At 33.5% G+C, this 25,862-nt stretch overlaps 3 protein-coding genes and 1 long non-coding RNA gene across 4 annotated transcripts; 2 read left to right on the top strand and 2 right to left on the bottom strand.

The window, feature by feature from the left end:
• Window positions 1-4: 4 nt before the first annotated feature.
• On the bottom strand, window positions 5-5,041 carry LOC105320792 (uncharacterized). Its single transcript, XM_011418863.4, has 6 exons — window positions 4,690-5,041; window positions 3,479-3,643; window positions 3,012-3,131; window positions 2,359-2,491; window positions 1,968-2,170; window positions 5-1,032 (listed from the first exon to the last, which is right to left on the bottom strand). The coding sequence occupies exons 1-6, from the start codon at window positions 4,798-4,800 to the stop codon at window positions 772-774; spliced, it is 993 nt and encodes a 330-aa protein (XP_011417165.2). The 5' UTR covers window positions 4,801-5,041; the 3' UTR covers window positions 5-771.
• On the top strand, window positions 3,535-7,772 carry LOC136272757 (uncharacterized). The gene is made up of 3 exons (XR_010710818.1): window positions 3,535-3,655; window positions 4,147-4,249; window positions 7,633-7,772. It is a non-coding gene; the product is annotated as an uncharacterized lncRNA (long non-coding RNA).
• LOC109617694 (uncharacterized) lies at window positions 6,515-12,119 on the bottom strand. Its single transcript, XM_034448225.2, has 6 exons — window positions 11,805-12,119; window positions 11,117-11,281; window positions 9,277-9,396; window positions 7,646-7,778; window positions 7,251-7,459; window positions 6,515-7,108 (listed from the first exon to the last, which is right to left on the bottom strand). Exons 1-6 carry the CDS (start codon window positions 11,904-11,906, stop codon window positions 6,848-6,850), a joined length of 990 nt encoding a protein of 329 aa, XP_034304116.2. The 5' UTR covers window positions 11,907-12,119; the 3' UTR covers window positions 6,515-6,847.
• A 6,993-nt stretch (window positions 12,120-19,112) lies between these two features.
• On the top strand, window positions 19,113-24,697 carry LOC105320794 (uncharacterized). Its single transcript, XM_011418866.4, has 3 exons — window positions 19,113-19,247; window positions 23,632-23,889; window positions 24,010-24,697. Exons 1-3 carry the CDS (start codon window positions 19,190-19,192, stop codon window positions 24,279-24,281), a joined length of 588 nt encoding a protein of 195 aa, XP_011417168.3. The 5' UTR covers window positions 19,113-19,189; the 3' UTR covers window positions 24,282-24,697.
• Window positions 24,698-25,862: the final 1,165 nt, after the last annotated feature.

The raw sequence follows: 25,862 nt of genomic DNA, 5'->3' as shown, positions 1-25,862 counted from the left end.
TAAGTTAAATTGTTTTTTGTTTTATTGTTACAGATAAAATTTTATCTAGAAACTTTCTTTTTAAAATGTTACGTTTTATACTACAAATTAATACTATATTTACTTTAGTGATACTTTAATAATCATTAAGGCATGTAAGGAACAGAGAATGAATATTTACTAACAATTTATTAACATAAATTTCGTCGATCTTCAACAGTTGGACTCCTTTTCTGTTTTCGGAGAAGTTGAATTTTTACCTGAGTATAATAAGGGAGACACAGAAAAGAGAAACCAACTAACAATTTACATACACAAAATATAATGCATTGTACAACAAACATAAAGTAATAGGTAAATATCAGTATTTATACGTTATCAGCAAAAAATTGACATTGTCATACATATGTTCACATTGGCATTAAACATTTTTAAAAATCTTGCCCGAAGTTGTGTAAATAAGAGGTCTAATGTACATTTTCTATATTCCGTCATGATATTGATGTTCTAATCAAAAACCGGTATATATACTAGATTTTTCTCTAAACCAATATGCCAATACCTTTACTTAAAATACTCGTCAATCGTTCATGATTACAATACATTGATTCGATGTACATTGATTAGAAGAAAAGTCCGAGTTAAAATATCAATCAAAGTAAGCTTTTGTGGGTTTATAAATAAATAAATGACAGTAAAATGAGTTACAATGAGCTAGTACAAAGATGAATAGCTATAGATTAATCATGATATATTATACAAATAAATGGAAAATGTAAATTAATTTTGATACTATAAATTTCCCACAATTCTCTGCTGGAAGTCCACTGTGAGATGAGCCTTGTCCAATCCTCGAAGGGTTTTCAAATAATCAAAGCTGTTCTTATATTGTTGTTGAGTGAACCCTAGAGTAGTGAAGACTTGCTTCAGTCCATCAGACCGCGCTGTTTCCAGTGAGGCGGTGTAGTTGGCCTGTGACGTCACCGTAATCAGGTTTGCAATGGCTGTACCGTTTTCTCGAATTTCCAGGGCCTCATTTTTGATAAGTTGTACCTATTTATTGTTAGATTATACAGTATAATTATTCACAAAAATATTTTTAGATTAATTGATATAAACCTATTGAATTTAAACTACTTGTCATTCAAATAAAGACTTGGTTAACCCTTTTTTTTAAAGTACATGTACATGTTTAACCATTATACAGTCTAAAATCTATTCCAAATATTGGCAAAGGTATTCCACTGACAGTCCTTCAACAAATAATCTTTGTCAATGGCTATTTAACGACTTGATGCAAATTTTAATAACAACTTAATATACACACACACATACTAATATCTTAAGTATATTATACAAAGGTGAGACTCATGATACGAAAAAAGTCATGAATTAAAAATCAAAATTACTTCAATATAAACTAATAAAGACATTTTCCCAAATATGAAAATAATGATACAAGTCATTGTTGTAAATGTCAGCCAATATAGAAAGAGAGAAAGAGAGAGAAAGTCTCTAGGGGCTTTCAGTCAGTTGACTAATACAATGCCTAACAGCATACACAGTTATTCTCTATTATGCCGAAGACATAAGGATTAACTTTGAGCACAGCTGAGATTCGGCTCGGCTTGGTATACGTACCATTTGAAAATTTGAATTTCCTGGGTAGACGTAAGTACAAACTTTACAAGATGAAAAAGTTTTCTTGTGGTCACATTGTAAAATTGAGTATTTACACCCATCCTCTAAATTCAAAATTTACAACATGACGTTTCGATGGAAGCCTTCAACGTATCTCTAAACGTTAAAGTGCAAGTCCAAAAACGGTTAAACCGACATGAATCTCAGCCGTGATTAGATTGAACTAAAATAAAACTGGAAAATATGATAAAATCAACCTCTATAAAACTACTACAGTACCCCATTGACAATCAAAAAATATAAAGTATTAGCAAGTGACTGTTTGCCTTCGACCACACTGATCCTACCATTGCCGTGGTGTTTTTCCTGACAACCTGCGCGTCCTGTAGCAGCTTCTCCCGGTCAGCCTCTTCCTGCAGGGTCAGTGCCTTCATGTACTGACTCTGGACATCGTTAGGGATAGTGATGGAGCCAAGATGGAAATACTTCACGTCCACGTAATAGCCTTTGTCCGCGGAGGTGCAGGTTGTCTTACAGCCGGTGGGACATGCTAACGGAATCAGAAGGGAAAAGGTAGATCAACCACGGCTCATCAATCATGTAATCAAACATTTCTCTTATATAATTGAAGAATCTTGTTGAAATTAGAGTTTTATAAGATAGTCCTACATTTAAAATCTTTTGTAACATGACTTTATAAAAGTTTGTTTGTGATTTTGTTATCTGCTGTTAACTTACCATACTTGTAAGCGGTACAGTCTGATCGACAGCAGGTGCCCCCGAGTCTCTGACTGACCGCTTTATAAATGTTATCCTCCATAATCTTTCGGTTTGCAACAAGTTCTCTTGTATTGTACCCCGTAGTCGCACCCTTCAAAATTCAAACACATTTAAAAGTAAAATTTTATTTACGGGCAAAACATGTAAAAAACAATTAACAATATTGACAGTCAGAGACGCAGTTTAGGAAGTTGCAAAATACCCAATTTCTTAGACAAAAATTTTATGCGATTATACTACATGCGATATCATTCCCATTTCCATGAAATCAGATAATTACCCGCACCAGTAGTTGAGATAAGTTGGTTAAGTCAACATTTTGTTCTTTGCAACCTTTCTTTTAAAGTAGAGTTTTTTTTATTTCTGAATATATTGATTTCTTAACATCCGTAAATATTGCTTTGTATTTTCTTTCAAAATGTTTGTCAGGCAAAATAACGAAGACAGTATCGATTTTTGTGATATCTTATAAGAGTTAATTCGACAAGGATTCCAAATCCCCCGAAATCCAAATGTTTAGTACACTGTTCATTAAAGGAGATCATTGACATGAATTATATTGTTTCGATCAAACTAATTATAAGTAACCTTCAATTAAAATATAAGTTAACCTTGAGAGCGTCCAGCGCGCTGTTTTTGATGATGTCCTTGTAATCCGTGTCGTAGGCGTCATGGAGGAGCACCAGTTCGTCCTTCCGGAGGAAGTACTGGAGATAGGCGGTCATTTTCACCTGTCAAAATAAGGTATACCAACTACAAAAATTCTTTTAATTTTAAATGATTTCCTATCATTAAAAAAAAAAGGTTATATCTATAACCCGATGTATTTTTTTTTAAATCATCAATATATATTATATACAGAGTAAACGTTTTGGGCTATTGTATACTTTTGGTACTTACAAAATGAGGTTAGTAGTAAGTTAATACTTTTAGTGCTAGCATATGCATTTAATTATACCTTAAAGATTTGTAAATTTTGACGTGATTGTATCACTTTTGAAATCCTCATATCACATTTTTTGTATTGATAATGAGTTGACGCTAAAAGATGATTCAAAGTAGGTAGATCTATACTAACCTCTAGTTTGTCAGCGGTAAAAATCGCTACATCGCTCAGTGTCACAAAATGTGCGTCTGAGTTAAAGGTTTTAAACTCCACATCGGGTCCCACGAAGTGTTTACCGGTGGTGTATACCTCAGTTTTATCCACGGTTCCTGTGGACTTTTGTCGCTTGAACCCGTACTGGAACAAAAGGTGAGTAATAAACTAGTTATAACGAGAATCAGTACGTGATCACAGGGAAAATGTGTAATGGTACCCATAGAATGAAAATGATTTGTCTTGACTTTGATTCTAACAAAGATAATGTCAAAACATGATGGTAGGTAAGTTTTACATCAAAATTTCGTTCAAAACCAAAATGAATTACATATTTCGTTCCCTCACAAGCTTAAAAAAAAAACCACAACAATGAAAGGTTCTGATTACAGGGGGTAACTTCATTTTCTCATTTACCTTCACCTTTTTCAGATATACAATAAAAAAAATTAAATTTTAGTGAACTGTTAATTTATTTTACATACTCAATCTTTGCGATGCTAGTCATTTTTTTCTGGAAAATATGTCTGTGCAACCCCCAATTTTGAAAAGAATGATCAGATATCGATGCCAATCGTGCCTGTCGATTCTTTATTAGACGATAACAAGCATGTGCCACTGAATATTCACCTTCTAGTTTATTTTAGTTGAAATAGATGTTTCGCCTTTCCTGCAACCCGTGTATCGCGACACAGCCGGATTCAGGATAGCGAGGTGTTTCCTTTCCATTGGATGGTTTCAACAATACATGTACGTTGTATTTGGACCATTTACATTTAAAATTTAACAAAATTACTCTTCTAATATTATTATTTTTCATAAAAACTCTTCTCAATTTTACCTTTTCAACTCTAATGTGTTGGGCGAGTAAACAAATACTTTACCTAGCTTTATATTGAATATTTTAAAACCGCGTTTCCAATATATCGTGTGTTTACGCTAAGAGTCAATACCACGGTTATTTCCTACAACGTACTCAAGTCCAACCAGAGACGTATTCCCAGTGGGAAATGTCAACAGAGTTGTTTATTTACTATGCCTTGAAAATAGAGACACGACCTGATTCATTTCATTGACAATGGTTTAAATAGCTATACGTTGAATGAACCTAGCTCTCACGATGTTTTGTTCATTACAAAATTTAATGTTCTCGGTTATAATGTGTTTCAGTAACCCAATCACATACCTACCTCATAATATTCCAGTCCAGAAAAACTAACAGGAACCAAGATCACTATTAATAGAACCGGGATTCCAATAGCGACCGCGACGATGAAAAAGCACTTATTATCGTCCGTCATAGTTAGAGACTATCCTCACAACAGGATGCAAATAATCCCCCAAACGAACAGACCAACTATAGTAAATATATCCTTATTAATTCAGCAATTGCGTAAACACTCGGTATTTCCTGGTTATCTATGTCTTATTCAGATACACATTTCGTGCATTTCGAAATAGTAGAGCCGACAGTCCGTATTTTTAAACGTAACGAATCGATGACCATCCAAGTAGAACAGAGGCTTAGTTGTTAAGCAAGTGGATCAATCCGTCACATGTCGGGTATTTCTTTACACGTAGCTATCTTCATTCTGTAGCCATCGCTCGCCGAGTCGCGCAAATACACATATATACAAGTTATGTTTCGAAATGTAAAGCTAATTAAAAAAACAAATAATCCTCCCCTCTATAATGTAGATACAACACCCGTATAAAGTCCATATACATGTATGGCCAGAAATTAGTCCTGACTTTTACCCCTTTCTATTTGTAGCCAGTAACATTGGTTACATCGGTAAAAATGTTTGATTATGAATGATTTTCAAACTTTGATGTACTTGTGACATGTTACAGTGGTTACTGGTAACATTGGTTAAAAAAGAGAGTTAGGTTTGGGTTAGGGTTAGGATTAGGGTTAGGGGTTAGGGTTAGTTTAGGATTAGGAACCAATTAGGGTTAGGGTTATTTTAAGGTTAGGTAACCATTGTAACCAATGTTACCAATGTAACCAATTTAAAAAAAGCCCCCCCCCCCCCCCTTGTAAATCATGAAAATGACTGTCACCGCTGTTACCCTTTGTCACCAGGAGAATATAGCTGTTACCATTGTAACCAAATAAAATAAGACCCCCTGCTAAACAGAAAAAGGCTCGTCACCTATGTTCCCTCTTGTCACCAATAGATTATAGCTATTACCATTGGGTAAAAGTCAGGACTAATTTCTGGCCATATCTAATAAAGTCGGCCGTTTCCTCAGTGTGTGAAATACATATAAGATTACATTGTATACGTTTTAAGGAGACTGGGCGGTCAATAAATGAACCATCAGATCTACATAGATTCTAAAATTAGAGATATGATTTATTTTGATATAAACAGACCTGTACGTATGTATACATACTAGTTAGTATATATACGCTCCTGATATAAACTTTCATTCAGTAAAAAAAAATTCATATATTTTTTCCTTTTAAATTTGGGTATTTTTGTATATTTTATATAGAGCTCATCTAAAGGAGATAGATGCAGTCTAAAAATGGTTACGACCACCGAGTCTTCTTAATTCAAATGTAACTCAATGCAGACCTTGATACACTGAGAGTTATGGATATAAAACTAGGCCTATCCAACGTATATAAATTCGATAGCTACTGAGACTATATATAAGTTAAAAAGGGATGTCACAGTTTCCGCTTTTCGTATGGAATTTGTTACTATCGAGTATATTTCTTATAATAATTCAAGTAAATAAAGTTAAGACTAAATATATCTGTATTTCCCATTATTAACAAAGAATTGTAATAGACGTCTTGTAAATTAATGGCGCATATCACGAAGGATGGAAAAGTGTAGATTACATGTAGAAACAAGAAAGAATTGATGTGGCCACCAATTGTTATGCGGCAAAAATAATCAATACCTATGACGATATTGTAAACATTAACTTGTAGGTATGTATATGTATTTCTCTTAGTTTTGTTTAAAATATGCCATTCTGGAAAATAAGGACCATTAATTTATTTTATTTTGTGCAAAAGTTTCATAATTATAATTATATATGAAAACGTCTACATTTTACACATATAGTTAAATAAGTTAACATATTGTACAATAAATAAATTTACGTTTTTTCTGTTCAATGTTTATAATCCGCTCCTGTGTTGGTCGTAAAAACCAACGAAGGAAAATTCCGTAGGGAAATTCAGAATGACCAAAGAGATGGAACAGATCAAAAACACGTACCCTCTCTTTTTGAAAACATATACAGATATAAATCAGTTATATTATAATTAATATTAATTTGCATAAGGATACTCCAACGTTACAAAAACTAATTTATACACAATAATTAGATATTTCCAACGATTCTTTGCTGGAAATCAAGAGTAAAATGAGCAGAGGGCATCCCTCGTAATGTCCGTAGATAGTTGAAACTATTTTTGTATTCTTGTTGTGTAAAGCCAAGGTCATGAAAGATCTGCTTCAGTCCGTCAGACCGGGCGATCTCTAATACTGTACTGTAATTAGCCTGAGCTACAGCAGTTAACAAATTCGCCTCTATTGTGCCATTATTTCGAATTTCCTCCGCCGTATTCCTGATTTGCTGAACCTGTAGTATCAATAAAAATAAAAATTATGCAGTATGACATAATAAAATAAACTAGATAAATTTTATTCATATGAAATAGATAAAAGATGTAGATATCAGTCTGAGTAAGCTACACATGTTAACATGAGAATAGTTAGATTACCATGGCATTAGTAGTTTTGCGCACCACCTTGGCTTCCTGTACAAGATTTTCCCTGTCAGACTCCTCCTTCAGGGTCAGTGCTTTCATATACCGTTCCTGTACAGAGCTAGGTATGATCACCTGTCCAAGCTGGAAAAACTTCACATCCACAAAGTATCCCTTATCTTCGTTTGTGCACGATTTTATGGCTTTGCAATTGGGGGGACATGCTGAAATATGATAGTTGTATAAACATTTTTTTTTGGCAGTCTGTACATGAAAAATTGTGTACAAGTAAAAAATAAGGTTATCTAAGGGCATTTATCCTTTGCTCTTTTTCTACTACTTTGAAGCGAATTACTTAATGCATAATCGACGTTATAGGAAATTAATTTATTTTCAGAACGATACTGCACCGTGTGCATACGATGAACAGTTTGGCCGGCAACACATGCCCCCTAGTCGCTCCCTGATGGCCTTATAGATGGTCTGCTCCAGTAACTTCCGGTTATCTACCAGATTCCGGGTTGTGTACGCTGATGTAGAACCCTGTGAGGCCCGATAACAATAGTTCTTTATTTGCATGGTTTGATTTGTTGAATCAAAATAAGAAATGCAGTGACGGATGGGAAATATTAATGAAGTATGAGACACGGCTTTTTTGTGAAATACTGGTGTTTTTTTTATCTCAATAATAAAATTAAATTGAATTTTTAATTGTTTTTCTTCTAACATAGTATTGAGGCAGCTCGCATAGTCTCAGGTGCGACAAAACTCGTAAGTTTAAATGATCTGTACCGAGAGGTTGGATGGGACACTCTACACAATCGTAGACAAAAACATAAACAAATCAAATTCCACACCATGGTCCATAGAAGTGCTCCAGATTATCTATCTTCTCTAATCCCCTTAAGAATCAGTGAAACACATCATTATCCCACAAGAATATCGCACTGCATTACTCAACGAAAATCTAATACAAACCACTATTCACAATCTTTTCTACCGTCCACTACAAAGCTTTGGAACGATCTTCCGATAAGTGTCCAAGAAAATCCTTCAGTATCCAATTTGAAACGTGTGCTTAACTCAAACTGTTGTAAAACCCCAAGACACTTTCTATTTGGTAAGCGCACAGAACAGATCTTACACACACGACTTAGACTCAATTGTAGTATACTTAATTCGCATTTATCCAAAAAACATATAATAGATAATCCTAATTGTGCCTGTGGACAAATTGAAACAACAATACACTTTTTATTAGAATGTCCTCTATACACTGATGCAAGGAAAAAATTCATTGACCCATTAAGACCGGTCACTTTAAACATTCTGTTATTTGGCGACCCAGATAGAAACTATTCCTATAATACAAACATTTTCAAACATGTACATCAATTTATTTCTGCTACTAAACGATTTGTAACTTAATTCCACTTGCTACCGTATTGTCGATTTTGTTATTTTTGCATCGTACGACTGTTTATTACTCGGTCACTTTTAATGTTAATTCAAGTTATGATATCTCTCTCTGTATATTTTCTATCATATTTTTCCCTTTTCATTTTTTTTGTTAAATTTTTCCATCAATTCCATCTTTTTTTTCATTTGTTGTTCCTAATATACTTGCCATTCAGCAAGGGCAACTATCGTTTTTAATAGTTGAAAGTCAATTTAAGGAAACGGATTAATATAAGTTGTAACAACTTGTTTCCGAATCCTGTTTGCATTATTTATTGTTTATATTGATGTACAATTCAAAATGAAATAAAGTTTAAACTAACATAGTGCAATTAGTTAAGGACCAGATTTAAATCTGTAAGTCATTTGTTCGAAACCGACTGAATGCATTTTTAAAAAAACCACAGAATTTTAAGATTTGTTAAATGTAAATGCATTTTACGGTTGTAACATGTAATATGAAAAAGCTACATTTTGAATATTATTTACTCGAAGTATCCCATACCACTTCAGATGAATTTGGCACCGCTGTCTATTTTTGGTTATATGATTCAACATTAGATAAACTACAAAATGGACTAACCTTCATAGCATCCAAAGCGCTAGATTCAATAGGACCTCTGTAATCCAAGTCAAACTTGTCGTGAAGTAAGGGAAGCTCATCTTTACGTATGAAATATTGGAAGTGGACCGTGATCGCCACCTAATAACAAGAGGACCAAAAGCTGCATCGCTCACCTGACACCAAACTCTGATCATAATTTGAGATTTTCTAAATATTTTCATGCAATTTTGATATCATAGCTTATTGTACCGCAATATAAAAAGTTATTGCCGCCTACTTCTTCGCAGAAATTTTATTTCAGAGATTTGACTCTTTAATTAATTTCAGACTACAAGGGTCATGTAAAGAGCACACTTGAATCTACTATACGTAAGGTAAATGTAGCTTATAAACGTTTTGAAATTACTCGTTTCTGTTCCAGGAGAAGATGATATTTAAATCGTTCCAACCTATTTTAAACAATTTCTAATTAACTCTCATTGGTAAGAAATTTGACCGTTTATTTAAAAAAAACCCTGAAAAGACTGTAACCCAATGAAATTTTGACTTAGATTTGTTCAAATCTTTTATTTTTTTTTAGCAATAAGATGAAGAGATAAGAAGTCTACGATGATGCAGACAGACCCTGGACTTATTTTGATCAGAAAAGTTTACTTCAACAAGCGAGTTAAAAAACCAATTCTTTACATAGTTCAATTGAACATAACTATGATTAAGACAGTTCTGTGACCTGTCGCCGTTTTCAAAATAGACTGATCTGATCTGCCTTCATCTGCCTTCGTAGTATTATCTAAGAATTCATTTGTGGGCTATTATAACTCAAACGCTAGTTACGACCTGTATCTCACTTATAAGGAAAAGTAAGGAAATCTTGTCAAATATCCAGTCCTTGGTATCACGTACATATATAAATATTCATTTTACAGAATTTTGGCATGATTTTCCACAGGTCATGGAAATTTACTGAAGTTCATATTTTGCATATATTTTTCAACTTGAGATTGGCAAATATCTTGCTGATAATACGTTCGAATCGCATAATGCATGTTTTTAAACAAGAAACCTTACTGCTAGATCGTTCAATAAACCTAAAATGTTTATGTTGAATGAACTCCATGGTAATTATAAAATATGAGCCAACTATTACATGCAAAACATGCAATAACTAGGTCAGAATCGATCGCAAAACGCCCGATCCAAAAGATGTATAATATTCAGTTAAGACGGACAGTGTACTAATTTTGCGGAATAATTTGTATCGTTCAACGTTATTTCTACAAATTAATCGATAAAGTGTTGTTAACTTTTGTTGTTGCTTATTTTGCATCTACATTTATTTATCAAATAGTAAATGGGAGTTACTATTCCTGACTTTCGTATACGACATTGAACGATCGAACATTTAAACGATGTGTCAAAGCATACAGGTGAAAGTTATGTATCTTTTGTAGATTGTTTCTATGGAAATCTTATAGATTTCCCCACAAATACAACGAAAGTCGACAAACACACAGAATATGAGAATCTGGAGAGTAATACTACCCGTTGCCTAGAAACTGGGAACATGCAGTAGATAATGGAAATAAGCTTGTTTTATACCTATCCATTTATATCTTAGGTTTCATTTTATTCAAGTTCATTAAGAGGGATCCTGATGATTTAAATGTAAAATCTCGAAGTAAATACAAAAAATACTTTTAATTTTTTTATCTCAATAATTTGATTACTACAGACAAATGTATTGTGACTATTAGACTTCTATATTCCTGTAATTTATCCACCACGTTCATATTTTCTCCCCCCCCCTCCCCTATATTAAAACTATCGATCTTGTTCGTATTATACTGTTGAGAATCACCTCTAGTTTGTCTGCTGTAAATATCAGTGCGTCTGCCAGGGTGACGTGATGGGCGTCAAGCGGAAACACTTTGAACGTAACATCCGGTCCGTACAAATATCTGCCGGTCGTATACACTATTGTCCTGTCAATCTTCCCAGTGGACTTTTGTTGTCTGAAGCCAAACTGTAATATTTATGGCATATTAATTTTCATTAAGAGTAAAAACTCAATTCATCAACAGTATAAAAAACTATGAATCTATAACAAATACAATGCATCTACTAAGCATACATGAAAATGTATTATTTGTGTAACATGTTATCAATGAACTGGTTGAAATACTCTTTTAGCTAAGTATCTAATTGGATCAAGCAAGTAAAATATGAAACAATCTGATTTAAACAACTTATTTTCTTATATAGTTGTCCTATCAATGAAATCAAACGTTAACATTACTATGAAAAGAATATTTCAGAAACATTTTTAAATGCCATTATATTTCATATAAATTGCAAGATAGTAATTAATTTATGTAAATCATATTGATTAAAACTACCCTTTGAGAATTAAACGAAAGCATTAATATAATATTTCAGAAACAAAACCTTTAGTGCCAATTATATGTTAGACAAGGAAGTATAGAATAGAATCTATGCAAATATAACTTAATAAGAATACTTTATGAGAATAAAACTTGAAATAATACCTCATAATATTCTACGTAACTGAAACTGAAAACCAATAGGAGACTTCCGATGAAGAGGACGATGAAAACAATGATGGCTATGGGAATTGCTTTGTCCGCCATTGAAGCTATTTCACATCTGAATTTCTTACTCTGAATGCATTATAGATAAAATGTAATGTCAAGGTCGGAACATGATACAGTATTGACAATTGTAGTAATTCTCTCAATTTAGAAGTTAGGGAAGCAACGTCTCTCAAGATATTCAAGAAAAATATTACTGTGCTTCTTTGGGGTAGTGACAATCTGTCTTATAATACAAACTGCTTTATTTTTTCAGCAGTTCAAAACGTTATTAAAGAGCCTGGAAGATTTAGTAACTAATTTTTCTTGTTAATGCTATTTTATACTGTATGTCAACACTATTTATTATATATTTGCAAATACTTTGTAAATGCATATTTATGAATATTACTATTATAAAGTTAATAACTAATAGTAACATGTACATAAATGTAACAAAAAATGATAATTGTGTATATTGTATGTATTATCATTAGGAGAGGAACACGTAAGTTGTAATAACTTGTTTCCAATCCTCTTGTGTAATTACACAATAAAATACCATCACATTATCTTGTCTGATATCAATGGGTAAAAGTTTTTTTTTTTTAAAGAGATTAAATATTTCAGTCACGCTGGTACGTAAAATATTCAGTATTCCCTAAGTGTTTGGGGGTTTTCCTAAAAATGTTTCAAGTCATTAAAAAAGCGCAATGGAAAGAATGAATGAATAAAAATTCTTTATAATAATGTAGCGTTTATACTATTTAAAATTACTTATTCTGCACTTGATATTAAGGGAAAGTGCCAACACAAATAGTTCGATGGCACTGCATTGATTATTTTATATTTATTTCTAATAATGTGGAATATCACATACAAAGATATATGTATCAAACTGATTGAATGTTAACAAGTTGTATATTTTTATTCTGACGATTCATAACCTTTCCTTTAGATCTATCCAGTTGCACTTAATATTTAATAACTATTTATAAAAAAAAAAGCCTTTTACACTTACCACACTGAATCAATGTTCAACATAATTTTATTGAATATTTTGTCGATTTCTGAATAAAAACTGTTTCAAATGCATGTTCAATATGAACCTGCATCTGGACGATTGCAATTAAAGTCATTTATCTCATATCTTTTTAACTTATAACAATACAAGTATATGTTCATAATTTTCTAATTAATTTTCTGGGTGTTATTTATTCTATTAGCCAGGAGCGTTGTTCCCAAATAATATGTTTGTACTATTTCATAAGAATCTTTACTAAATAACTCATTTATTGACTTATCAAAACTAAAAACTACGAAGAAAAGATCACGAACAAGTATTCAAACCACAGACACTGGTTTCTGATGATGTTTCCTCAAATTATAATAATAAGACAACGCATCTATCTCCAAAATACGTGCAGTCAACCCCTTCCATGAAATGCAATAATTGACACATTTTACGTAAACACATCCTATATTTTTCTACTGCCATTTTCTTCTACAATAATTTATATACAAAATCCTGTTTGGCATGCATGCTTGCCTTTTTCCAAAAGCATCAAAAGATTTCAAACATTATTTGCCGACTGGAGGCGCCTTTTCACACAAAGAAACCTATAGAAGTCTTTGCAGGAAACCAAATAAACTTACAATAGCAAGCAACCACACACACATATATATATATATAAGAACTAAATAAAGCACCATAAAACACTATCTTGAATCAACGAAAATCATTTCGTTTCCCACATAATGCTTTTTTCACAACTACATCCCACTATACTGGTCTTAAGCTCTTTTTTTCATATTCATCAAGCAAACTTTATTTACCGAATCAACAGGTTAGACAGTGTTGATTTATAATAAATGGATTATGGATACTGTTCACACACAAAAATCCCAGTTTGCTATCACTTTGGCAGCTTTTTAACCGGGTTTTCTAAAAAAAAAATATCCGTTTATTGAAATGGTGAAAATGGCGGTCGGGCGGCTGACAAAATGGGACCCATATCGTACGAGTAACTCCTTCAGTTTTCAGAGTAGGTAGTTGTTTTGTGCAGATCAATTGTACATTAATCAGAGATATGCATATTACCTGGATTTTAATTTTTTATAAATGATGAAACATACTAGCTGTTGAACTTTGTCATTTTCTGGCAGAATATTGCATATAAGGTGCTCTGTTTCACTGGATAGGTAGTGTTTATCAATTCAGGGTTGACAAATGGATTATGGATACATATCACATAAAGGAAAACACGGTTTGCTGTTACATTGACAGCTTTTGGCATGTTTCTTGTTTCATGTTCTTTCAGCTTTTTGGTAAAACACGCAATACTACTTAATGTACATAGGTGTATCTAATAAGGTGCTGCGCTCGCCACAATGGTCGCATCCTAATGCATATTAAACAAGAGGCCCATGGGCCACATTGCTCACCTGAGGAACAATAGGTATGATAAAATCAGCTTAATGGAGTCATAATACAAACTATCTGGACAATGTTAAATAATACATACAGATCCTGTATAAATAAAATCCATTTTTCCCCTGGATATTCTTATGTTTATAATCATAAGTCCCTTTTCTAACAGGATGATTTTATAGTCATATCATATGTTGAGTTTGCAGTTCTCAAAAAGATCCATAACAATAGTTTATATATGGGATATAAACCTACATCAAACTCTGAACCTCCTTGTGAGGCCAAAGAATTGTCCTTGGGCCAAAGTCTTAACAATTATAAAGAATCATCTGGCGGATTAGTTTCTGAGAAGAAGATTTTTAAAGATTTACTCTATATATTCCTATGTAAAAATTCGATCCCCCATTGTGGCCCCACCCTAACCCCGGGGGTCATGATTTTCACAACTTTGAATCTACACTGCCTGAGGATGCTTCCACACAAGTTTCAGCTTTCCTGGCTGATTAGTTTCTGAGAAGAAGATTTTTAAAGATTTACTCTGTATATTCCTATGTAAAATTTTGACCCCCCCCCCCCCATTGTAGCCCCACCCTACCACCGGGGGTCATGATTTTCACAACTTTGAATCTACACTACCTGATGATGTTTCCACACAAGTGTCAGCTTTCCTGGCTGATTAGTTTCTGAGGAGAAGATTTTTAAAGATTTACTCTATATATCCATATGTTAAACTTCGACCCCCACTGTGGCCCCACCCTACCACCGGGGGTCATGATTTTCACAACTTTGAATCTACACTACCTGATGATGTTTCACAAAAATTTCAGCTTTCCTGGCTGATTAGTTTCTGAGAAGAAGATTTTTAAAGATTTACTCTATATATCCATATGTTAAACTTCGACCCCCCATTGTGGCCCCACCCTACCCCCGGGGGTCATGATTTTCACAACTTTGAATCTACACTACCTGAGAATGCTTTCACACAAGTTTCAGCTTTGCTGTCTGATTAGTTTCTGTGAAGAAGATTTTTAAAGATTTACTCGTTATTCCTATGTAAAAATTCGACCCCCCATTGTGGCCCCACCCTACCTCCGGGGGTCATGATTTTCCCAACTTTGAATCTACACTACCTGATGATGCTTCCACACAAATTTCAGCTTTCCTGGATGATTAGTTTCTGAGAAGAAGATTTTTAAAAATTTACTCTATATACTCATATGTTAAACTTCGACCCCCCATTGTGGCCCCAACCTACCCCAGGGGGTCATAATTTTCACAACTTTGAATCTACACTACCTGAGGATGCTTTCACACAAGTTTCAGCTTTCCTGGCTGATTAGTTTCTGAGAAGAAGATTTTTAAAGATTTACTCTATATACTCATATGTTAAACTTCGACCCCCCCCCCCATTGTGGCCCCACCCTACCCCCAGGGGTCATGATTTTCACAACTTTGAATCTACACTACCTGAGGATGCTTCCACACAAGTTTCAGCTTTGCTGGCTGATTAGTTTTTGAGAAGAAGATTTTTAAAGATTTACTCTATATATTCTATGTTAAATTTCAACCCCCCATTGTGGCCCCACCCTACCCCCAGGGGTCATGATTTTCACAACTTTGAATCTACACTACCTGAGGGGATGCTTTCACACAAGTTTCAGCTTTCCTGGTATTATGATTCATGAGAAGAAGATTTTTGAAAATTTCTCGAAAATTTTCAAAAATTCCTAATTATCTCCCTTTGCAAAACGGTGTGGTCCTTAATTTTCACAACTTTTAATCCCCTTAGGCTAAGGATGCTTTGTGCTAAGTTTTGTTGAAATTGGCCTAGTAGTTCTTGAGAAGAATGAAAATGTGAAAAGTTTACAGACAGACGGACGGACAGACAGACGGACGACAGACAAAATGTGATCAGAATACCTCACTTGAGCTTTCAGCTCAGGTGAGCTAAAAACTATTTATAAACCAATTTGCTTCTCCCTTAGGTACATACAAATACTAATCGTCTTTGAACATTTCCGAAAAGCGGAAAAATAACCTCGATTGCCTCGTTCAAGACTGACCCTTTTTCTTTCTGTCTTTCTTTCTCTTTTATTTAATAATATTTGACACAAGTACTTGACAATGAAACTATACAGGGCATACGGGTTATTTTGCCAATATCTAAATTGAAGGGAAACAACCCCAATTTGAATTAGATATTACATTCAGTGATGTGTATAATACATGTCCATTACATGAAACGCCCTTGAAGTTGCCACACTAATAACATAAAATGTTTCAAGGAAACACTTAAACGCATTGAAAAAAACAAACAAAACTAATATTTAAAATAATTTTGACTTTTAAACAAATATTGTTTTTTTTCTCAATGTATGAATCGATGTTGGAGATTTCAGAAAATTACATTTATAGTAAACAAATTTGAATTATCGCTAATCAAATTCGTATGATTGCAGATTAATAAAAGAATAGTGTCGACCTTTGATTACTGTTCAGTTTCATTAGGTTTCTGTTACACGGTATATTCATGGAAACTATAACTTAAGACCTCTTTGCTATGAAACTTGGCAAGTTAAATGTGTTTTAAAGTTATTTTTATTACGTTTGGTTTTTAGTCTACCACGATAAAAAGGACACTTTGTGTATTTTATCCGAATGGCATCCCTTTATAGGGATGAAAAGGGTTAATTACAGTTCTACATCGTAACAGCTTTAAAAATCTATTTTTAAAAATGCTCCCCTCTTTGGTTTGAAATTCCCTGATAGGACTGGTCTTAACGAACAGGTATAATAAAGCACATGCAAAACCCCATCACTGTTATCCGTATTACACAACAGTTTTTTATCATTACTACTCAGAGCCAACTGAAAAAAAAACATTTTTAAGTGTTAGCAGCATGGTTTCACGTCGCAGCTGAATCAACCACCGTTAACCGTATAAAGCAATGCAGTTCTATTATCCCGAAAAGCGTTGAAAGCACAGATGACTCAGGACATAAAATACAAAAATAAAAATTGCATTCATGCATATACACGAAATTTGAATTTGAATGCTCGTTAAATAAATTCTAAGAACCATTTCCGAATCCATCAACTGAAAATAAAGTCGGTAATAAAAATTTAAAAAGTTGATTTTTTTAAACTTACATACATGTAGGTCATGTATTTTGTAATATTTAGAGTACCCTTGAACGAGTGTATCTTCCGATACCGGTCGAGGGGGCGGAGCCCCCGAGACTGGTATCGGAAGATGCACGAGTTCAAAGGTTACTCTAAATGTTTTGTATCATTGCGTATTCAAATTATTGCATCAGTTTTAATAATAAAACTGTGATCTAACATGAAATTGGCGCGGCTAAAATTTGACCAATCGGACCTCAATCTGGAAACCACGAGAACAAAATTCAGTTTGCAGACAGTTAATTATGGAGGACGGTATTCAGTTGCAAAACAAGGACATCAAACACTACTGCCTCAATGGTGAGTTAAACTTTGTAAATATTATTAAAGTATAAAATGTATATTTTTATAATGTGCATTTTTCCATGAGATGTTGGTTAAGGTTTCCCGTTATTAGGATTATGGAAATAGAGTAGCTGTATTTAAATTTTTTATATTTGTAAATACAGTATTCGACGTGACCATCGAATTCCTGTTTTGTTTTTTCAGCGGAGAGATGTTTGGCTGACTTTTACCTGGCGCCCTCGGACACAGGGGTCCATTTTACAGACGACCTTTGGCAAGTGGTATCAAGTACAGCGAGCAGGTTCTTGGGATAAACAAAATCAAGGGTCTGATGAAAGAGATAACCAGAAACGCTGGACTTGTCGGGAATTTTACAAATCATTCCGGTAAAAGGACTTGTGCTACCCAGCTGTATCAAGCGGGCGTCGACGAGCAAGATATCATGAGTAGAACCGGTCATAGGTCCGAATCCGCTGTTAGGAAGTACAAGCGTTCAAATTCCGTTCTTCAAGAAAGTGTTTCGAAAGTTTTGGATCCGCCCAAGAAGACGAAATGTGAGATTGCATTAACGCCCGAGATGGATCTAGATGTATCGCCATTATTAGGAAAACATTCCGACAACGACGAGAAAAGTGATTCCTCGAAGTCAGTCTTTAACAATTGTGTTTTTAATTTTAAGGCATAAAACAAATGCGTGTGAATTTTTAAAACTATGCATTTTTGGATCCTAATTTTGCACTCGGTTCAGTATCATGCTTAAAAAAAGTTTGTGTTTTGATACATGTATATGCAAGGAAACTTTTTTTTCATTATTTTGTCAATAAATCTTTTTTTGCTTGTTTCACTTTATTTATAATCTGAATATGGTCTATCTGGATACACCACAGCTGTTAGAGCACAGCTAAACCATGGTGTATCAGAAATAAAAACACAAAGGTCATCAATGCAAAACCATCGCAGCAATGATACAAAACCGGTTACCTTATGGCTTAAATTAAGTGATACATAACCATGTCTTCATATAATTAACAGTTTTCAAAAGTTACAAGTACATTCATTCAAATCGTGTTCTTGGGTCAGAGCCAAGTGGGAGAGAACATTTAGCAGCTATTGCTTGCATAAGTGTTGTTTTATGCAAAAAAAAATTGTTTTAATGTTTCCAAAATATGTCAATATTTAAGGTCTCTATCTTAACAATGACAATGAACGATAATCGGAGTCACGGGATTTAAATGCAAAGTATCCTCAGGTTCTGTTGTTTACATTTACATACACTAACATAAAATAAGATGACAGAGATAACTTGTGCAAAATAGACTTAGTTGTATATTTGATTCTGTAATTGAGAGGGTCGTAATGCATGGTTGAGCATAACTGGGTTTGAAACAAACCTTTGACATACATATCCATAACCTTTGATACAACATTTACTCAGATCGGGAAGATGGCGTTGTGCAACATATTCCTAAAAAGTTTAATTTTTATTCAGTCAGTGAATTCAGGTAAGAGAAATATAAGTGTGAATGAAATGTTGGGTTTTTTGCAATTTTTTTTTACGCTGCAAGGAGGATAAAATATTACTTCTAATGTTGTTTCGAGTGGAAATCGTCTTCTTCAGTTTTCTTGTATGTAGTTGAAAATTACATGCACAAAAAAGGTTTCATGCGGATAGAGAATACTTGAATCTGAAATGTATTTGTAATATAACATCTTCAAACATGGTTTTAATACTTTTTCTTAAAAACTAATTTAAAATGTTCTAGATCATCAAATTATTTTCAGTTGACCTTTATTAGTAAACATTATGCCGGATAATTATGCCAGTGACAAGGTGACACTTTTAAGATGCATTTAGGGAAATTTCATTTCTTCAAGTGATAGATCATTGTCTAGAGAGTGTATATCTTCTTTTGTTTTTAATGTGTTTCACCTGACAGTTGAGATATTTACCTTTAAAAAATAATACCCCGTAGGAAAATAATAATTCAAATGGGAGAAATGACTCTCCTACAGGAAACATTGACATTCACACAGGAGTTTCTAATTATCCAATAGGAATGATATTTCTTATAGGAGAAAGGCCGTTCCTGTAGAAATTTGATTCAGACAGGTAGGTCTCCTAGAGGAAATAAAGTTTTTCTATCGGATTTTGCAAATCCTACCGGAATTTAAATTCCTAGAAGAAGTTCTTGTATTTTTTAAATTCCTATCGGAAAGTTGATTCTTCTATGGGAAAAACTAATTTCCTGTAGGAATTTATTTTTGAAAGGTCACCTGACAGGTGAGATATAATGATAACAAAGGTGGTTAAAAACTCTTTGAGCAATGGTCTATTTTATTGCACATTTGAATTTTTCTATTCATGCAGCTAAGACGGATGCAAAAATACCACCTTGGCACTGGCATTATTATCCAGCACAGTGCCTTTCTTAGAATATTTCAAAATCATAGTTTGGTTAGGTACATAAAATGTTGATAAAAGGGAAGGTGAATTAACCGACATATTTTATGGTGTTTTATAGTGGTAAATCGGAACTACGGACTGACGCGGGACTAATGAAAAAGGAAACATGCAATTTTTCATAAATTGTCAAGATCTGGTCAAGATCTTGTAAACGAAAGATGCCTACGGTTTTATGAAATTCAAATATGAATTCTTTGAATGATGCTTCATAACAATAGCTTTGTTTGATAGTGCAACATGGAGCTTTAATGTTTTGTAAACACAAAGAAAATTCATGTTTTAAACTGTTTTTTTAATGAAATAAGAAAGAAACAAGTGAAAACCTTTCAATGTGACAGCAACCGGGTTTTCCTTTATGTGAACTGTCAACCCTGAATTGATAAACACTACATACCGTATCCAGTGAAATGGAGTACCCTAAATGCCAAAAAAAAGTTCAAAAGCTAGTACTTTTTTCATAAATTATCCGAAATCTAAATCCTAGCAATATGCACAACTCTGATATATGCACAATTCATCTGCAAAAGATCAATTATCTACCTTTAAAACTGTAGAAGGAGTTATCCGTACAATGAGGGTACCCTTTTTGCAGCCGCCCTCCCGCCCACACGCCCGCTTGCCATTTTTACCATTTCAATAATCAGATTTTTCCGTTGGAAAACCCGGTTATAAGAAACAAATCTCGGAGTTTGTTTCACTTTTGACTAATGAAGTATATCTAGAATGCCTACAGTCTTTCCAAAAAAAACGACGTTAAACAAGTGTATTAAAACTGTTTAATTTTCTACACAATTTCTTTAAAGCCGTAAAGTACGGGAAAAATAATTATCAAATCAATTATGACACCATTATGGATTAATCACTAAAAAGACAATCTGGAACCATTTACAAGATCTTTTCCTTAATAAGTATAAAATGCAAGCAATGCATGTGTCTAAAAAGTAACCTCAATGCTTATGTCCCAATGTGCATGTGTCTCCGAGATGCAGATCACTGAGACCATGTTTTTGGTCAGAAATCTAACCTAAAAATAAATCAGAAGCATGCCTATTTTACATTTCCAAGAACAATAATAGGCAAAGTTTCATACGCATTAATTGGTTCAAATATGAGAATTATATATTTTTTGAATGTGTTCTTAATATGCATTGATTAAAGATGAGAACAGGGTCATAGAAACGTAGACAGCATTTGGGATGCATTTGATGGGAATTTATTGTTGAATATCTATACTTAATTTAGATAGTTTGTCTGCTGCGGTTTAAAATTGTTGAGCAAAACAAAAACAAAACATTAAGTTCCCTCAGACTGTAGACATGGGCAAGATAGGGACAGACAGAACAAATACCTTATGTCACAGATTTAACTTCCATGTATTAATCATCAGTTCATAAAATAGATCGAGAAGTGTTAATCAGAGGGTTTTTTTCTAACTAAAACAAATCCGGACCTTCGTAGAACCTGTCTTTTAATTCCAGTAGTAATCGCTTCTCATTCACCTCATTCAATGAATGAGGTGATGGGTTTATAAATGTAGGAATGAATGTGTTCATGTACAGTTGTGTATATGTAAAGCAACAAGTTAATTTATCATCATATGACAAAAGTCAAGCTTATTATTTATTATCCAATTATCCTTTGTCTTGTATACAAATATATCAATAATATATCACTCTGTAAACTGGTAAATTATACTACATACTACATGTGTATATACTATATTCTATGATTATTTTATAACACCACTTCTTGACTTTGTATTTTGGAGAGGGTTTATATGGGCTTTGCCTGTTGCCTAATCCATTTGATTACTCAATAAAATATGTTTAAATTAAATTCTCATTCATAAGTTTAACATGAATATCTATAATATCGGTTTAAAAGGAACATGAAATTGAGAATTTCATTTTCTTAAATCATTACGGTGTTTGTCAGAAAAACTACTGTAATCGCAAAAGCAAATGAAACATTAATTAAATTTTGTGCCAAATTGTTTGTAAAATCATAAACACATGAAATTCTATGTACCTATTTGAGATTAACTTGACAATAATTAATAAAGTCCGTTCATTTGATTTTGATACCGTGATCAATGTATATGAATGAAGGCCGAACTTAACTCATTAAACGAAACAAACCATTAGTATCATTTCAATTCGAATCCAAAATGTATTTATTATTAAATTTTCTCGCTCGTTGATTTCTTTACACCAAGTATCGGTATACCATTATTTGTTTTGAAACCTAAAAAAGCAATTAAGTTGAATAACGAAATGTAGATAAGACACTCAATGTGTGACCTTGTTCCTTCTGCATACGTATTTATTATCCTAATGTTTGTGCCTACCTCCCATAAAAGCTTTTGGCGTAAATCCAGTTTATACATGCATCAAATTCATGTGCTTATAACCACATTCAACATCATAATTTGTGTGTGCTTTTTAAAACCTCTAAAATTTTTATAGCTTCGGCGTTGGCTTATTAATAGATTGAAATTAATCTTTTTAAAAGAGAAATTAAAAAGTTAGAACGAAATCGTATGCTATACATGTACATTACTTGGATTCCGAAAATGATATTGAATTAAAATTGGAACATATAGAGTAGTAGTCATATTTAAAATCAAAGTACTGAAGAACTGACGGGAGTTGATTTTGTCGATGTTTATTTATTTTAAAATCAATGATATGTTATTTTGCATGACAAGTACATGAAGTTTCTAATTTGAATTACGCACATTTTTATAATATGAATTTTTGGACTTTTTCGACAAGAATGTCGAGAAACCCCCATATGAATCATGTTAAATAATATTTAAAGATAAAATTAATTCAATCAAACTATGTATCAGTAATAGAAATATTTCTCGAAAATTGTATGGATCCAAGCAATATTGAACTCTAGTCTCGTTCAACCAAACGCTCGGCTGACATCGTAAATCTCCGACAAGGACTCACGGAGACAGCCGAGCGTCGAGTTGAACGAGACTATGTAGAACTCTGGCGTAGGAATATATATGACTACAAAAAATATTTGAATTGTTCTTACCATTTAAAATCTGACTATTTTCAAGGTATTTATAAATAAGTTTCCTTGAAAAACAATGCCTTAGCATACATTACATAGAATTTATCAATTATTTTCAAGAACTAAGTCTTGTCAGCAGCAATGATTTGTGCTGAGGTCCAAACACAGTTTCACTTTCGGTTTGTCTGAGTAACTGCATAGGAGAGTTGATTAAAATCAACTCCCAAAAATAATCTTGAACCGTATCGTAAAGGAGCTATTAATACCCGATATTCAAGAGTGTCTCCACATAGTTCTAACTTTCAATAAGTACCGGGGTATAGGAAGTATGAGGGTTGTATTTTGAAAGCAATGTTTTGCCAATCTGATTTTGTAACCATTTTTTTCTGTTTTAGGACTGGGTCTGTCGTGTGTAAAATGCACGTATCTAAGCAACGTGGATCTCACCCAGATCACTGATGCTACCACCTTGGCAGTGATTAATGGCGTGATATCGTCCTCGTACTCTGCAGCGTCTTGTGACACAGCCACCCTGGGAAGCAGCGCTACCCAGGTGTCGGATGCCACCTGCCAGGAGCCCTCGGACACCGTCCGTACTGGTTGTTTGAATATAACCGGCTCTTTGGTATTTACAGAGCTAGTTGGATTACCAGGTGAACTTTATAGCCAATTTTCAACAGTCAATTCTAGAATTTGCCTCGAACATCTAGCGCTTTAAGTCATCGAATGAAAAGTTCCTTCTTTCATAAAGTCTGATTAATGCGATTTTTTAGGTGTCAATGTAACAGGGAATGTTGTCCACAGAGATTGTGCAAATCAGACGACATTCAGCAGCGGATGTATCAGTAAAACACAGGGGAATTGGTCAGACTTGCCTTGGTATCAGTCGTTTTCTCTCTTACATCCCTTGGTATCTGCTGGAGAATTTACCGGTGAGGTCTGCCTCTCAGACGTCCAGGGAGGAAACAAAGCGCCAATAACAGAAACGCTGGGACCACTGATGATTGCATTTTGTATTTGTGTTGCACATTATCTCATTTTTTAGCGTCTTGTAGCTAGTTTTTTGCAAAACTCCGTACGTTTTGTCATTTTGGCCGCGTTTTTCAACCTAGCAAGATTTTTGTAGATTGGATGCTTCAAAAGAGAAATCTTTTCTAATGAAATATTCTGTTGTAGTTTTGTATATAAAATAATAAAGATAAATGTGCTGCATGAATATCTTGAAATAGGTTAGATTATTATTCGGTAACTGAATGAAACCATTGAGTGTCTTAGTCATAGGAAGAATTAATTGAGAGTTAATGGAATAGCACACACTTTAAACGCAATGGAAATGGTTAACTGGGACAAAGTACAGGTTTTAAAAATTGTTTATTTACGTATGAAAAAAAAGATTGCCACGTACATTGAAAACTGTCTAGAAATGCAATTCTTAGCATTATCCTTCCAAGCATGACTGTTTGTTGCATCTATATAACGTACAAGTAAATAACTACGATAAATTATGCGATTTGTTACACTCTCTCCATGGATTACTAGAAGATTACAAGAAAGGTGTAATTTTAACAATAGTATGTTTTGGGGGTGATATATATATACTATATTTAATGTAAATTGAAAGCAAGCAAAAGACTGTTGATGAAAAGGGCGATGAAACAACGCGAGATTGAGGTAAGAATTGCCTTGTCCGCCATAGAAGCTACGGCAATTCCCTAGGAATTTCCTAGAAATATAAATGTAATCTCAAGGTCGACACAATTAACAGTATTTTGTTCTTAATATGTGGTTAAACATTTGTAGTTTTTATGATTATATGTCGGGCTCTTTGCGTAAACAATGACCATGCAAGCTATAGCTAAGGTGGAAAGTACCGATCTTGGCTAAACAATGTTGAAATTGTTCTTCGCACAAATATATACATCTACTTCAAACTTGAAATTAAACGTCATATCAAGTCATAGAGGCAGTTTAAGTTTACATATCATATATTTAAACATCACATGGTAATCTTGTTCTTTGTCACACTCTAAAAACGTCAAGTTTGCACAAGTTTGCAATGAAATGCGTTTCATGACATCACCCTTAATGAGAGTACATAAGACATACAAGGCTGTAAAGCTAATACATTAAATAATAGGAAGCCACTCCATTTTTAAGATTCTGGCATTCTGCGATCATTTGATGTACCCAGAAAGATGTATTACCACACTCATTACATAAAATGTCTTGAGCAAAGAAGCACACAAATTATATTAAAAAAGAAAAATGTAAATGTTGACTTTAAAACAGATATTGTTTTTCCTGAGTTGTATTACTTCGTGATAAAATAACTAAGGACACTGAACAAGTCTGAATGATTTCTAAGGAATGAATTGGGTTAATTACAGTTTCACGCTGTCAAAGATATGAAAATTCTTTTTTTTAAACATTACTCGCCATTTTGTTTGAATTTCCCTGATAGGGGGGATTTTAACAAAAATATCAAAATGCACAGGCAAATCCTCATTAATTTCATCTGCAAAAGCAGTTTTAAGCAAAACATTTTCACAGCCGACATCATAAAACAGGGTTTTTTAATGTTCTAAAAGGGTGATTTCAGATAAGATTATAAACCAATTGCAAATAG

The sequence above is a fragment of the Magallana gigas genome, chromosome 2 (assembly GCF_963853765.1).
Source record: "Magallana gigas chromosome 2, xbMagGiga1.1, whole genome shotgun sequence".
NCBI lineage: Eukaryota > Metazoa > Mollusca > Bivalvia > Ostreida > Ostreidae > Magallana > Magallana gigas.
Note: the sequence above shows the minus strand (reverse complement) of the source record. Positions and strands in the feature narration are given on the sequence as shown.